General features: G+C 36.1%; 1 protein-coding gene across 4 annotated transcripts in view; it reads left to right on the forward strand.

Annotated features, from left to right (window-relative positions):
• The window catches only part of ZC3H11A (zinc finger CCCH-type containing 11A), a 44,179-nt gene that overhangs the window by 9,038 nt on the left and 18,564 nt on the right, over nucleotides 1-16,577 (forward strand). For all 4 annotated transcript variants that reach the window (XM_028531041.2, XM_028531046.2, XM_028531045.2 and 1 more), the window contains 6 exons: nucleotides 4,483-4,681; nucleotides 5,688-5,807; nucleotides 14,115-14,238; nucleotides 15,244-15,447; nucleotides 15,587-15,703; nucleotides 15,959-16,039. In XM_028531041.2, coding sequence (XP_028386842.1) covers nucleotides 4,628-4,681; nucleotides 5,688-5,807; nucleotides 14,115-14,238; nucleotides 15,244-15,447; nucleotides 15,587-15,703; nucleotides 15,959-16,039 — 700 coding nt within the window. In that variant the 5' untranslated portion in view covers nucleotides 4,483-4,627. The remainder of the gene's footprint in view (nucleotides 1-4,482; nucleotides 4,682-5,687; nucleotides 5,808-14,114; nucleotides 14,239-15,243; nucleotides 15,448-15,586; nucleotides 15,704-15,958; nucleotides 16,040-16,577) is intronic.

Consider the following 16,577-nt stretch of genomic DNA (forward strand, 5'->3'; position numbering starts at 1 on the left):
TTTTCTCAGTTATTCTAGATGATTTTGCAGTTTGTCAAGTTCCAATAATAAACTCTGATCAAGAGATTGACTTGAGTTGCTTTCAAGGTACACAGTTTTGAGGGAAAAATAAACTTAACTTTAAGTCATTGTCTCTCCATTATCTAGGTCTGCTGTGCATTAGTACATAGTTTTTGTAGTTTTTTCGTTTTTTTTTTTAATTTAATGTGAGTCTTGTATACTTCTTCGTAGTCTTCATATGTATCTTACAGTTTTATTGTAAATGAGATTGTTATCTGAATGAGTTTGCATGCATAGAATCTGCAGATACTAAGTTTTTTTGCCTCATCCTTTCTAGCCTTTACACCTTTTTTTCCCCTCAGAGAGAGAGAGAGAGTGTATGTGTGTATGCTAGACTCTCTGGAACAGTGTTGAGTGATAGTAGAGACAGTGAGTGTTTTTCTTTGACTTGAGTGAGCTTCTAGTATGCTGATGGTTTCTGATGATAAGTGTGTTTATGCCATTTTAATTTTCAAAGCCATTTTAATATTTTTTAAATACCATTTTAAACTCTTTCCTTTTTTATAATTTGTTCTTTTTTGAAATCTTAAGATAACATGGTTTTGGTTTTTGTTTTTACTCTGCTTTATTAATGTAATGATTTTCCTAATGTTAAGCCATTCTTAGTTCCAGAATAAACCTTTTTTGATCATATCATGTTACTCTTAATATACTGTGACTCAATTTGCTTTAATTAGGATTTATCAGCTGTATCATAAATCAGATATCCAAAGCAGTTGTTTTTTTTGTTTGTTTGTTTTTTAAGATTTTATTTATTTATTTATTTATTTATTTAGAGAGGGAAGGGAGGGGAGAGAGAGAGAGAGAAACATCAATGTGTGGTTGCTGGGGGTTATGGCCTGCAACCCAGGCGTGTACCCTGGCTGGGAATCGAACCTGGGACATTTTGGTTTCCAGCCCGAGCTCAATCCACTGAGCTACGCCAGCTAGGGCCCAAAGCAGTTGTTTTAAAGCTGTTCTAGAAAGCAGTGAAATAGTGCCAGTGACGTGGTTCTGTTTTTTTCTTCTGTTGAGTTTTTTCTAATTTTTTTTTCAGGTTGAAATACTTCCTTAAGTAATTTGTTCAAGAATATATGAAGTACGTAAATCGTATACTATTTGAGACATTTCATGTCTAAAAACTTCTACCAAGTCCTGAAATCTTCTTAAAATGTAGTGTAAAAGGCTGAATCTCTCCTTTAAATTCTGATGCTTAGCAATTTGTCTTTTGGCATTTAAAGATTGAGATACAAAGTCAGACATTAAATCTGATTTTCTTTCCCTTGTCACCAGTCTACTTTTTTTCTAGGAGTCTATATGATTCTGTTGTTACTATTGGAATTCAAAAATTTCATATCTGTCGTATAGAGATTTCTTGAAAGAAAATTTCTGCATGGTATTTGATGAGTTTCCCCTTTTTTAATAGTTTATTATTTTTTTTCCATTACTATTTATCCCCCTTATATTCTCTTCCACCTCCACCCACCACCCCTTCCTCTCACCTCACAATGATGAGTTTTTAAAAAGCTTCAAGTTGATTCAGTTTAGGGAAATTTTCTTGTATTGTTATTTTATTATCTCTACCAATTCCATTTCTTACAGAATTTGATAAGAAATGGAGTCTTCTGGAATTATTTTCATGTTACATACCTTTTGTCTCATATTGATTGACATCTTTTTGCATTCTGGGGGATGTCCTGCAGTTGGTATTTTTCATATACTGTGTTTTTCATCAATGTTTATCCTTCTAGATTTGAAAAGAGATACTCTTTTAGATTTGAAGAGATTTTAAAATCTATTTTTGGAGGAAGAGGCTAAATTTTAGTTTCCTTATATTCAAGCTTTTTCTTGTTTTTCCTCTTTGTCATTTGTAGCCATATGTTCATTTGTATTAAGCTATGTTTTTAAAATTTGCTGAGAGTATGAGGATTTTAAAAGAATTTCTTTTCTTTTTTCCTACATTATTCATCAGTGGGCTGGGAGGGGATCAATTAGTCATCTTGGCTTCTTGCTTTCCAACAGCTACTTTTTGTTAAAAAGTAATTGGGTTTTTCTTGGCATCCTGAATACTTTTTTTTTTTCCTTTTAAAACTTAAGAACTATATCAGTGTGCATCTTGGTTTTGGGTTTTTATTTGAGGTAGTGGTGACTACTGTCAATTTTTAATCTCTAGATTTTGTTTTTGCCATTTTCTTGAGTAGCAATTAATTTTTTCCTTCTACTGAAGTTATAGAAGCTCATTGTTTAAAACGTACACTATATATTGCCATGTGTAACATGCACTTTTTTGCCTAAATTTTTGAGGGAAAAATAAGGGTGTGCATTATACATTGTTGTAATGATTACAGACCATGGGCATAATAATAGGTATGACAATCCTGTGTATAATGTGCAGGAAAACATGAGTGCACATTATATACGGCAAAATACAGTATATAAAGGGTTTGTTGAAACATTAGTAAGGGGGTGCCATATACTAAAAATTCAATCTCTCCATGCCCCCTACCTACCTCTGAGGGAGTTTTGTAGAGCCCAAATCGAAAAATTTACTTTGCTGCCATTTCATAAGAACCATTTTGTTGTTTGATTAGTATCTGGGGGAGTGGTTCTTAAAACCACCATTTCATGTGTCTTTGCAATGTCGATTTCAGGGATGAAATTGACCTCTAAACTTTTTCCTTTCTCAAAAATATTTCTATGGTAAAATTTTTTCATTTTCATCTGATTAATACTTTTCCTTTTTGTGTATGTGTCATTGTAATTATATGAATATCCCTAGAGACTTGATGCCCCTTGAAGCAATTTTGCTTCAAGCAGTTTTTTAAAATTACCTCTTCTCTACCTGAGAATGTAGAATGCATTTTCTGGGATTTGGGCCAGGAAAATCCTGCTGATGCATCAGTGAGGTGCTATTAAAGGTCCAACCCTTGTGTCATTCTGTAGTGGATCATTGTCAGGCCAGTTAGAGCAGACTTAATTTTTTTTTGTTGTGGGTATGTTACATTATAGTAGATAATTTAATGTTGTGAACATAAAACAACATAATAAATAGCCACCTATAATCCTACCATCCTAGGAATGGTAAACACTGATATTTTTCCAGGTTTTTTTCCTGGGGTTTCACATCCTCACCAGCATTCACTAGTGTCGCTGTTTTGGATTTTAGCTTTTCTAGGAGGAATTTTGAATTCCCTAATGACACAGATGTTGATTATCTCTCCATATGTTTATTATGTGTTTTTGCAAAGATTTTCTTCCAGTCTTGCTTTTTCGTTCTCTTAACTGTGCTTTTGCAGAGCATAAGTTTTTTATTTTTATGAAGTGTTTTAGTTTTTGCATTTTATATTAGGTCTATGATCCATTTTAATTTTTGTGACAGGTGTAAGGTCTGTGTCTAGATATATTTTTCCATGTAAATGTCCAGTTGTCCCTGCACCATTTATTGAAAGGACTATTCTTTCTCCATTGAAATTGCCTTTGTAGTAAAAAATTAGCATATAACTACAATCAGCCCTCTGCGTAGATTCCCAACCTTGGAGTTGACCCTTGAACAGTGTGGGCTTGAACTCTGTGTGGCTCAGTTGAAAATACCTACATATAAGTGGACCTGTGCAGTTTAAATCTGTTCAAGGATCAACTGTGTTTTCTGGGAAGAACCTCAAGGACTTCTTTTGCTTATTTGTAATTAGTGTGCAACTCTTTAACCATCTTAAGCTGGTTCTGCAGGTATTCTATAGAGAAACTTTTTCCTAACCTACTTAAAATTACATACTTTTAAAATAAAAATGCTTGTGAAAAATACCGAAACTTTTGTTACTCAAAAAATGTCAGAAATGTAGATTTACCTCTGGGCCAGTATAGCTCAGTTGGTTGGAGCATCATCCTGTAAACCTAATAGTTTCAGTTCAATTCCTGGCCAGGGAACTTGCCTAGGTTGCAGCTTTGGACCCCTGTCAGGGTGTGTTTGGGAGGCAATTCATAGATGTTTCTCTGACATCAGTGTTTCAGTCTCTTTATCTCCCTTGATCTTCGGAATCAATGGATATGTCTTCAGGTGAGCATTAAGAAAAAAATAAAGAAAAAAGAAATGTAGATTTAGCAAGTATCTTATGTAAAGTAATGTAAGTCCCACTAATATAAAATGTAGCTCATTTGTTGAGCTAGCAGTGCTTATGTTGAAACAGCGTATAACAAGCACCATAAAGAGTATGAAAGTGAGAAGAGCATGGCTATCCTTAACAGAAAGTGTACATTATACGTGAGAATGTACAACATCACATAAGAATAAAATATGAGTCCGTGTGTTTACAAGTCTGTATAGAGACAAACATAGTAATACTAATAAAATTTGGTTTTAATAATGTGATTTCATTAGTTTGGTGATTAGAAGGAAGTCAGAAGAATTTACCTGAAATACTTTAATTCACTGTTTCTTCATTTTAGGATTACATTTTAAAGGCGATTTCTGTTATTGAGTTGTCATTTGGAAGATTAAATCCATTTCAAGAGGACTTGAAGCTGGTCCTCACCTTGAGGAAGCAGTGGCTTATTTTCAAGAAGCCACTTCTGATTTCAGGATCTATCCAGCATGCCTAATCAAGGAGAAGACTGCTATTTTTTTTTCTATTCTACATGTACCAAAGTAAGAATTGCAATCTCTAAAATCAGTTTTCTTTGATTTCCCTAATAAAATTGGATAAGATATTTTCAGTATACTAAGTTGTTTTTGTTTTGTTTTTCTGAACAGTTTATTTGTTGTGAATTCATTCTTCATCATATTGTTTCATTTTTATGTTCTTCATGTTCTACAAAAGTGAAAATGTCTCTAATATATAATTAACCTGTTCAGAGTACCTGTGGAATTAGGAGCCTTTTGGCCTTTGATTTGCCTTATATTAAATGAATGGGTGTATTGTATTGTACTTCTAGAAACTGCCATGTGTTGAATTAGACTTCAGATTTCTTCTTGAATACTAAAACAATCTTCCAAATATGCTTTTGTAGCTTTTTCTCTTTTTTGACTAAAACTTCATTTTTTTTGCTTCATTGCAATGTAGTCCATTTAGATTAATCTGTTTTCTGTTGTTCCTTTATGACAAATTCTATAAATATCCATGTTGTTACAAAAACTTTTCTTAAATCAGCTTGGTGCCATGTTTAAAATGAACAGTTTTGAGCAAAGCCCTAATCTTACATACTAGTTTGCACAACAGTAGCATTTTGTCTCAAATACTATCATTGTATAAAGTACATAGTAAAACGTAGAATTACACTTAAATCCTTATGTGTTTACTTCCTTTTCTGATTTTTCATTGAAAGCTAATTACACAAGTTGGGATGTCTTAAATTGTGTTGAGGGTGAACTGTAAAATGTATTTTTAAAGAGTGTCTAGTACTCCCACTTGTCTTGTGTCATCTCTTAGCTTGTGTCATTCATGTTGTCAGATAAGATGAAGAGTAGTGACAGGAAATAGGTTGTAGAAAATTATAACTTTGTTGACCTCTGATTATTATTATTATTATTGTTATCCTGCCTCAGTTGTCTTCTGTCTTGACTTTCTCTCCTTACTCCTTTGTCTGGTTGCCAGGAAACTTACAATGAACATTTTCCTTATACAGTTCTTTTTTGTATTACTCTCTGTTTACAGGGTGACAGCTGTCCGTTCCGTCACTGTGAAGCTGCACTAGGAAATGAAACTGTTTGCACATTATGGCAAGAAGGGCGCTGTTTTCGACAAGTATGCAGGTTCAGGCACATGGAGATTGATGTAAGTTCTGAATTTGTATTATAACAGGTAGTCTGGTGCATTGATGGGCCATTTAAAAATATAAGGGGAAAATGACGTTTTATATAACTTGTGAGTTAAATTACTGGGAATAATCCAATGAAATTTCTGTCTTGATCACAATGCTCGCTTAATATCTACATGTTATGGAGTAGAATTGGTATTGTTTTTCTGGAAAGCAGTTTGGTACTATATCTAATCCAGCCTTTCTCATCCTTCTTGGTCTTGGATGCTCATTCTGGGCAGACTGTCCATGAGTATGCCCTCCTCATCCTACATTAGGATTCCTTCTACACAGAAGTCTTGGCTCACCTTGCTCACCTTGCTCACCCTGCTCAGATTCCAGTGTAAAAACTATGTATATTTTTGGAATACTTTCATTTCTATGTTTATTTTCAAATAATCTCAAACTTACAAGTTGCAAGTACATTATAAAACTTTTTTTTCTGAGATATTTAGGAGTAAATTACTGGCATTCCCTGTCACCTCGAGATATTTTCATGAGTATTTCCTACAAACAAGGACATTCTCCTCTGTAACCATAAAAAACCTTCAGAATTAGAAAATTAACATTGATATATTACCTTCATTTAACTCACAGATCTGACTCGAGTTTTGCCATTGTACCAGTAATGTTCTTTATTGTAGAAGGAGTGTGTCCAGAACAAGTGTTGCCTGCAGTTGTCATGACTCAGCAGTCACCTCCAGTCTGGATCACTCAGGCTTTGCTTGCCTTTCATTGGCATTGACACTTTTGGTAGTTATAGGTTAGTTATTTGGTAGAGTGTTACTCATTTTCGATAAGTCTGATATGGATTTCCTCATAACTAAATTCAGGTGTTGTATTTTTGGCAGGAATATCACACAGGTGATATTCTGTGTGATAATAGTATGCACACAATTGCATATGATTATTAAATAGCATACAATTTTAATTATCCTGTTACTGCTAATGTGAACTTTGATTGCATCGTTAAGGTGTATATACCAGATTGCTTCACTATAAAGGTTTTATTTTTGTAGTATTTTGGAGAGAGGTACTTTAAGACCCTGTAATTATCTCATTTCTCATCAAAATTTCGGTATTTTTCAGTGATTTATATCCCAGTATTATATCCCAGCCTCTTCCTTCCTCTGAGGTTCTGACATCATATATGAAACTTCTTTTCCACAGGGACATTTGTATTTGTGCAAACTCATGGTTTCCCATTTTATCCAGTGTGTTATACTCCATTATTGTCTTATATTTTATCCTCAAATAGACCTAGATTTGGGCAGTAAGAGCCCTTCAAGCTGGTTTTTGTGTCCTTTAGATGTTTCCATCATTCTTTGAATACTTCTTTGCTTTCTGGCTTAATAAGATTTTCTAGGTTCACCCTGTACTTTGCCTTCCCTAGCCTTGGAATCAGCCATATCTACAAGGAACTCTGGTTACTTTTAGTGAAAAAATAGAATATAGAAATAAAATTTGAGCTGCTCCTTGAGTGTTACTGTTTCCAGGCCTACAATGGACAGAAGGAGAGAATTTGTATAGGTGTATACACATATGCATTTACATCATTATTTATTACTGTATACTTATGTATTGAAAATCGTGAGTTCATCTCTGGCTTGTGTGGCTCAGTTGGTTGGGGTGTCATTGTGTAACTGAAGGGTCGCAGGTTCAGTCCCCAGTTGGTGCACATACCTAGGTTGTGGTTTCAATCCCCAGTCCAGGGGCGTACGGGAGGCAACTGATAGATGTTTCTCACGTCAATGTTTCTCTCTCCCCCTTCCCCTTTCTCTAAAAGCAATGAAAAAATATCCTCAGGTGAGGATTAAAAAAAAAAGAAAGTTGTGAGTTCACATAGATGCTTCCAATTTACCAACATTACAGGCATCATCTTTTTTATACTTGTAACTTTTCTCTAAGTGAGAAACTTGGTTCCCATTGTCCTTAATAGTACTTATTTGATCAGTTGCCTAGTTATGTAAATCAGTATTATATCCCAGCCTCTTCCTTCCTTTCAGGTTCTGACATCACACATGAGGCTGGTTTTCCACAGAGACATCTTTCTCACCTTGTTTTGGTGCTATCACCCTATACTAGCCCTCCCCCCGCCATGTCACTGTGAGGACTCCTTCCTCATCCTGCTTAGACCTCATCATCCTACTCAGGAGCCCTCTGCCCCCTATGGATGCCGTTTTCACACCTTTGGGTTCTGATGCTCTGTGTTGGGCAGCCCTCCCATGTGAGGTGCTCATTCTTCTCACCTTGTTCATTCTCTGACTCTGTACCAGGTTCTCACTCAGGAAGATCCAGCCCTTCTCAGCTTCTTTGGTCTTGGATGCTCGTTCTGGTCAGACTGTCCATGAGTATACCCTCCTCAGCCTACATTAGGATTCCTTCTACACAGAAATCTTGCTCGCCTTGATCACCCTACTCAGACTCCATCACTCTGCCAGGCCATCCTCCTACACAAGAAAGTCATACTAACTCCTCAGGGTCTGACACCCTATGCCAGTCCCACCTTGTCAAGTAGATCCTTCCCTTTCCCAGCATGAATGCCTACCTATCTCAGCCTCACCTAATGACTTTGGACTGAATTGTTGGAAGGGGTAGGGTAGGAAGGAAGAGAGTAAAATATGCAGTTTATATGCCTGGGCTCATACAGCTACTCTGGTTCCAAATTTATAGTCTCTTAACTGTCTTCTCTGCTTCTTGTCTTCCAAATAGCAGGGAATTCACTAAAATTCACAGAAAGGTATATATACTCTGTAGCTTTTGAAAAGTCATGTCACTGCTGGCAAAGTGTAAATTGGCACAACTCCTTGGAAAAGTATGTTGGCTCTCTAACCAACTGAGCTACCTGGCCAGGGTTTGTGTCAGGGTCTCTAAGATCTATAGTTAGAGATTCTCTAGAAGAACTCATGGGACTTGGCATGTAGTTGATTTCCTGGCTAAGATTTATTATAGTGATATAGTAAGGATACACTGTCTGATCATAAGAGAAAAGGACAGACAAGAGTCTGGAGGAATCCATGTGTGGTTTCTTGATTATCTCTCCCTACCATGTGAGGTCACACAGAGCAGACACTTCCCCCAGCCATGAAAATGCATCAGTGTGGTGTGATGTTTCTATGCAGGGGAGCCCATGAGAGACCTGAAGTTTTTATTAGTGTGGGTTGCATAGGCACCTTCCTCCTAATACATACCAAGCTCCAGACTCCCAGAAGGATAACAGGTGTTCAGCATAAGCCATATTTGCACAAATAGTCTAGGCACCGCCTGAGTGCCAAGTTTCCACATGCCAGCCAAGGGCCAATCTTGCAAGCCAAGTGTGTAATGATAGCAGTTTTAAGGCTGCTCTATCAGCTCTTTTCTGCACAGAGGCTTATTTGGTTGCATCTTACAAAGGTACTGTTATACCTGTGCCTCATGTGTGCAAAGTGAAATAGAAGCAGAGTGACTCTTTGTAGCATAATTTGTAATAGGAAGATGCATGAAATAATGAAACCTTCATTTAAAATAAATTTTACCACATCCAGTGGACAGCTGTTCACAAAAAATTTTAAAAGTGAAAACTACTTAAATTGATAAGGAAGGGTCAGGATATATAATCAGTACAGTAGTAAGGGCCAGCAATTCCACTTCTGGGAATATATCCTAAGAATCCTGAAACACCAGTTCAGAAGAGTATATGCACTCCTGTCTTCATAGCCGTGCTGTTTACAATAGCCAAGATTTGGAAACCACCTAGGTGCGTGCGCATCAGTAGATGGGTAGATTTAAAAAAAAACAAACACAGTGGGATACTAAACAGCAGTAAAAAAGAAGGAATTCTTACTTTTCATAGCATGGATGGAACTGGAAACTATTATGCTAAGTGGAATAAGCTAATGGGTAAAAGACAAATGCCATATGATCTCACTTTTAAGTAGAATCTAATGAACAAAATGAACTAACAAGCAAAAATAGAATTAGAAACAGGGAACAGACTGACAGCTATAAGAGGGGTGGGTGTAGGTGGGGACTGGCTGAAAGAAGGTAAAGGGATTATCGTATTCTGTGTATAATGCACACATTTTTGCCCAAAATTTTGAGGGGGAAAATAAGGATGCACATTATATAGGGGTGATATGAAGGATATACATTATACATGAGCAGCACCAAGATGTGGGTGTGCATTATACATAGTAGCGCATCATACATGGCAAAATATGGTAGTCAAAAAACATATATTCATGACCCGGGAACAAATTGGGACCCAGGAACAGTAAGGAGCCTTTTACTATAAAGTCCTTTATATGAAGTCACTTTTAATTATTTGTTGGCTCCATGTTTGTAAATTTATCTACTTGCTAAAATTTATTTGTAACCTGCAAATCAATACTTGGTTATTCACAGACATGAACAGATCACTGAAAAATTTGAGTCTCCTAAGTCACTTAATGTACACACTTCCAACTGAGATCAAACACGGCAATTCTCTGCCTTTTGTTTCAGTTTTTGTAGTGTAAACAGGTGTCTTTTGTGGCCTATTTCAGTGCCTTTGGGGGGGGGGCATTTTTGTGCTTTTTTTATTGGCAAGTTTCCTGTTTGAAATGGCCCCTAAGAGTAGCTCAGTAGTCCTGTGCAGTGTTTATGCACAGGAAAGAAAATACATGTAATAAAGTGTCATTCAAATGTGAGTTGTAGTGCTGTTGGCTTTGAGTTTATTCAGTATTAATGAATAAATGGTATATTATGTATTAAATAAGGTGTTTTTAGACACAAACACACATAAAACAAGATCGTATGTTGATCAGTTGGTAAAAATATTGTGACCAGAAGCTTAATTCTCTTACACCTTTGGTTTATGTGCCATACTTACCTATTAAAAATGTAAAGAAATAGTTATGTTGGAGGTTGTTACTATGGAGGATATATTGTTCAATGAAAAATGTACAGAATTGTATGAAATACCTTTTTTTAAATGTACATCTACACATCCACTTTTTTTTTTAAAAGATTTTATTTATTTTTAGAGAGGGAAGGGAGGGAGATAGAGAGAAACATCAATGTGTGGTTGCTGGGGGTCACGGCCTGCAACCCAGGCACGTACCCTGACTGGGAATCGAACCTGCGACACTTTGTTTCGCAACCCACTCTCAGTCCACTGAGCTACACCAGCCGGGCACATCTACATTTTTTAAGTAAAAAAAAAATCTATACCAAAATAACATGATTCTTTTGGGATTAACAGCATTACAGGCATTTATTTCTATTTTTTCAAGCCATCTTTATTGTTTGTGTATAACTTTTCATTTAGAAGCAAAATTCAGTAAGTGTATTAAACAGGTCAAATGTTATGTGACCGTTGTATAGAGAGGACACTGAAAAAGTCATCCAGTCCTGACTGGTGTGGCTCAGAGGATTGAGCACTGGCCTGTAAACCAAGGGTTCACCAGTTCGATTACTGGTCAGGACACATACTTGAGTTGCAGGCCACATCCCTGGCCAGGGGCACATAACAGGCAACCACACATTGATGTTTCTCTTCCTGTCTTTCTCCCTTCCCCTCTCTCTAAAAATAAGTAAATAAAATCTTTAAAAATAATAAATAAAACAAAAAGAAGTCATCCAGTAATTTGAAATTTTTTTTCCCGGAAAGGAGTAAAAACTTAAACACAGACTTAGGAACAAGGAAGATTGGCATTAGGTTCTACCTTGAGGAAGGAGGAATTGAGAAATTACTGTTATTCCTATCTTTTAAAAAATGCTGGCTATTATATCTACTTTTTGGGTATGTCAGGAAACTAATTAGTTTTATTCAAAGGTAAAGATACTTACTTTTAAAATACAGGTTAAGCCCTAGCTGATGTGGCTCAGTGGATTGAGCCCTGGCCTGCGACCAAAGGGTTGCCATTTCGATTCCCAGTCAGGGCACATGCCTGGGTTGGGGACCGGGTCTCCCAGTAGGGGGGGTACATGAGAGGCAACCATAAATTGAAGGAATCTCTCTTTCTCCCTTTCCCTCTCTCCAAAAATAAATAAACAAATCTTTTTAAAAAATATTTCATTTGTTTTTTTTCTGGGAAATGACTCCAGTAGCCCTTACTGTCTTTAACTTCATTCAAAACAATTTGGCTAGATTGTATTGTGACAGCTGTGAATATCAGTGTACATTTTTAAAAAGTAAAATTGGTGAATTTTTGTGTAGCTATTTTAATATTGAAAATGAAAGAAAATAAACGTTTTTGGCATATTATGCTGTATTGTTTCAAGAAAGGTAAAAATGTAACCAAAATGGAAGGAAAAAAAAGATTGTGTGATTGTGCAGCATACGGAGAAGGTGCTGTGATGGATTGAATGTGTCAAAGAGTGGTTTGCAAAGTTTCATAGATTTCTCACAGGACGTTGCTCCATGCCCAGGTAGACCAGTTGAGGTTGATAGTGATCAAGTCGAGACGTTAACTGAGAACAATCAATGTTTATACCATGCGAAATAGCCTAAACACTCAAAATGTTTAAATAAAGTTATTGGTAAAGATAAGAAATGTGTCTTATTTTACAGAACAAAACCATACAGACTTTTTGGCTAACCCAGTACTTTACATTTCACTGACAAGTATGTGGGACTGCATGATTCTTCTACATTCCTACCAACACAGTGTGTTATCAAATTATTAGTCTCTCAGAGTAATAGACTTTGATCTTTGCCTTTTTAGTACATTTAAGGCCTTTTTGTAATGGCCGTTGTGTCTCTGTTTCTTTCCTCCATATTTTAAAATTTCTGAAGTAATGCTGCTATTCTTTGGTTGAATTTTAACCCTTAGTTTGCTTGTTATGATGAGAGGTCCATCATAATGCAGGTTATTAATTAGAGGTTAGTTAATTTTCAGAAATGCTTATTAGGTCTTTTTTTCTTTATTGGACTATTTATTAAAGTAGATATAGAAATATACTTGAAGAATTTTCACAATGGGAATGATATACTTACTCACTAGCACATAGATAGAGAAATAGAACATTTCCAACAGTATCTTCCCCTTCATTGTTGTTAACCGAACCTCCCAAACTAATTGCTGTCCTGACGACTATACTCTTTTTCCATAAAGAAATTTTGCTTGTTTTGATTTCTGCACAGATGGCATCATATAGACTATGCTCTCTTGTGCTGGCTTCTTTCACTCTGCACCTGTTAAGTGTAGCAAAGTCTGGGATAATATACTATTATATGAAGATACTACAATGTATTTTCCCATTCTAGTGTTACTGTACATTTAGGTTGGTTCCACTTTGGAGTAGTTAAAAATAGTATTGCTTTGAACATTCTTTATATGCATCTAATTTATATACTAGAACTGATCTGTATATTTCTATTGGACATAGATCGCCATGATCTATCAGTTTATTCTAAATATGCAGGTATTTTTCTTTCTTTTTTCTCATTCCCCTTCATAAGAGTGAGGTAGCTTGAGAACGAAAAAGACTGTCCTCAGTATGTTGCCTGTGCCTTGCTTTGAGAAGTCACAATGCGAAAAATTTTCTCCAAACCTTAAACTTTCAGCTTTAAATAATAACTGTACTTTAGTCCTTTCTGTGTGTTAGGTTCTTTGTGTACATTTAATGTTTCATTGAATTCTTATAAGAAATCAAAAGATAGCCACAGTTATTTCCATTTTATAGCTGAGAAAAATGAGACTTAGAGGCAAAACATTGTCCAACATTACATGACCAGTAAGTAGCATAATAAAGTTTCAAACCCTTTTGTCTTAGATTCCATAATCTTAACTAATGGAGTGTCCTGCATCTCAGAATTAAGTGTAGATTTCCAGGAGCAGATGAGAGTTCCAGGATGAGGGCAAGGAGGGAAGAATAGTTAAAAAAAAAAAAAAAAAAACTCTTCTCTACTTCCTTTATCTCTTGATCATCCTCTCTGGAGTTTGTGACTTTCAGCAACCCCTCTTCCTCCTGCTCAGTATCACCTCACATGCCCTGGCAGGTGTAGATCAGTGGATTGAGTGCAGCCTGTGAACCAGGGGGTTGCCAGTTCAACTCCCAGTCAGGGCACATGCCTGGGTTGCGGGCCAGGTCCCCGGTAAGGGGGTGCACGAGAGGCAACCACACATTGGTGTTTCTCTCCCTCTTTCTCCTTCCCTTCCCCTCTGTCTAAAAATAAATAAATAAAATCTTTTAAAAAATCACTTCACATGTTCAGATTTTTGAGTACCATATGCGAACTTTGTCAAGAAAACAAATGACCAAATTAATACAGGTCACACTTCATTGTTTATTTGAAAACAGTATGTTCTTCCTTCTTACAGAAAAAACGCAGTGAGATTCCTTGTTACTGGGAAAATCAACCAATGGGATGTCAAAAACTAAACTGCGCTTTCCATCACAACAGAGGACGTTATGTTGATGGCCTTTTTCTACCTCCAAGCAAAAGTGAGATGTTTTTAATTTTAAAAGACTAATTACTATATGGAACACCTATGTACACTGTACAAAGTACTTTATGTACTTGCCTTCTTTTACTATTGTGAGAAATGGTACTATTTACACTTTATACTTTACAGATGAAGGAACTGAACTTTATTAAGGTTAAGTCATCTTGTACACAGTTACAAACTAGTAAGTAGCAGGGCCATAATCAGAACTGTTGCCAAAAGCCATGTTGCCTCAAGTGTTTAGAGCACTATAACTTACTTTATTCCCATTTTCTTGTCAGACCCATAGAGGTTTTGAAAAGAAAATTGATTCTCTGGGCTAGGGTTTGGCAAATCGTGTTCCTCCAGCAGTTTTATAAAATAAAAGTTTTATTGGAAGGAAACCATGCCCATGCATTTTGTATTTTCTGTGGCCAAATTTTGTGCTCCTGATGCAAAGTTGAATAGTTGAGAGAGATCTACAAAGCCCGTAATGTTTGCTATCCAGCTTTTTACAGACAAAGTTTGCTAACCCTGTTGTAGACTAATCTAAAATAAAACTTATGCTCTACCAAAAGCTAGTATTTATTTCCAAAGTCTCTTTTAAAGTATTTTCCTAGTGGAATGATTAGCCATTTAAAAGCCCTGTCAGCTATGTGATTAAAATTTGATGGCTACATATTCTTACCTTAATGGGGGGGGGCGGGTAGGCTCACTCCCTTCTGGTTTTGCTCAAAAATGTTACCTACTATCTCTTAAAAGCTATTTGTTGCTGAGGAAAAAGCCTACAATTAAAATATTAAAACTATATGTTTATAATTTACAGTCACCATGCATCTCTATGCTTTGAGTGCCCACTTTGAGTGTGTTTACATACAGTGTGAAGCATTAACTTAAAACCACATTTTCTCTCCTTGAAAGTTTAGAACCTAATTGGGCAAATGGGGGAGTTAAGTAAAAAGATGTAAGTGCTTGTAAGGAAATACCTTTTGTTTTTAATTTATGACTAACTTTGTATGTCTAGCTGTGTTGCCCACTGTGCCTGAGTCACTGGAAGAGGAAGTGAAGGCTTGCCAGCTCACAGTTCAACAGAACAAATTGTCTGTCCAGTCTAATCCCTCTCCTCAGATGCGAAGTGTAATGAAAGTAGAAAGTTCAGAAAATGTTCCTAGCCCCACACATCCACCAGTTGTAATCAATGCTGCAGATGATGATGAGGATGATGATGGTAAGTTTAGTTATTTGCCTTAAAGAACTAATTTGCCTTAAAGAACTAATAAATGTTTGGGGGTACTTTGTGAATTAGAATCAGGATTAAAACTCTAGGCCTGTTTTTAATTGTACATTTGCCTTAAATGTTAATATAGATCAGTTCTCTGAGGAAGGTGATGAAACCAAAACACCTACCCTGCAACCAACTGCCGAAGTTCATAATGGATTACGAGTGGCATCTGCCCGGAAACCTGGGGTCAATTTAAAACAAGGTAAGAAATGGCTGTATTGATGCTAACTCCCACTCATAAATCTTAACAGCACTATTGAATGTGTCCAAACTGTTTTAAATACCTTTGGAATTTAGTTGATGATCACCACCACCTCCCCTTTCTCAGCCCCTGTTACATATATAATACTTTCTCTTATTTTATTTTGAAAACATCTAGATACCTGCTATATAGAAATAAAATGCAAAGATGAAAAAGGTGCTAGTTCATCATGTGATTTCTCTTTGCATTTTTCAGGTGAATGTTTGAATTTTGGAATAAAAACTCTTGAGGAAATTAAGTCAAAGAAAATGAAGGAAAAATCCAAGAAGCAAGGTGGTAAGTCATCAATTTTGACCAGATCATTGAACGTTGCTAGAGAAGAATAATTAGGACCCTTCCAATAATAAGGACCCTTGGCAACAGCCAAAATGAGTTTTCCTACTCTTCCTGGTTTGAAGTAAAACACAGACTTAAATCATGGTTTCATTGTAACTGTTTCAGTCTCTGACTATTCACAGCTAAGCACTGCAATTAAGAAACTCCAAAGAGCTTTGGCCGGCTAGCTCGGTTTTTAGGTCTGGCAGGGTTACAGGTTCCTTCCCTAGTCAGGGAATATACAAGAAACAACCAATGAATGCATAAATAAGTGGAACAACAAGCAGTGTTTCTCTCTCTCCCTTCCTCTCTCTTTCTAAAATCAATAAATAAAAGAGTAAAAAAGAATCCAGAAGAATTTGTTTATCTTGAGAAATATATCTAAAAAAAACCTTTATTTTGTAGTAGATGAATTCATCTCAAGAGCTGCTAGGACTTTCTTCTGGAGCTTGCCTCAGCCTGGTCGATTCATATATTTCCAACCCTAAAAATTATAGTG

The sequence above is a fragment of the Phyllostomus discolor genome, chromosome 14 (assembly GCF_004126475.2).
Source record: "Phyllostomus discolor isolate MPI-MPIP mPhyDis1 chromosome 14, mPhyDis1.pri.v3, whole genome shotgun sequence".
NCBI lineage: Eukaryota > Metazoa > Chordata > Mammalia > Chiroptera > Phyllostomidae > Phyllostomus > Phyllostomus discolor.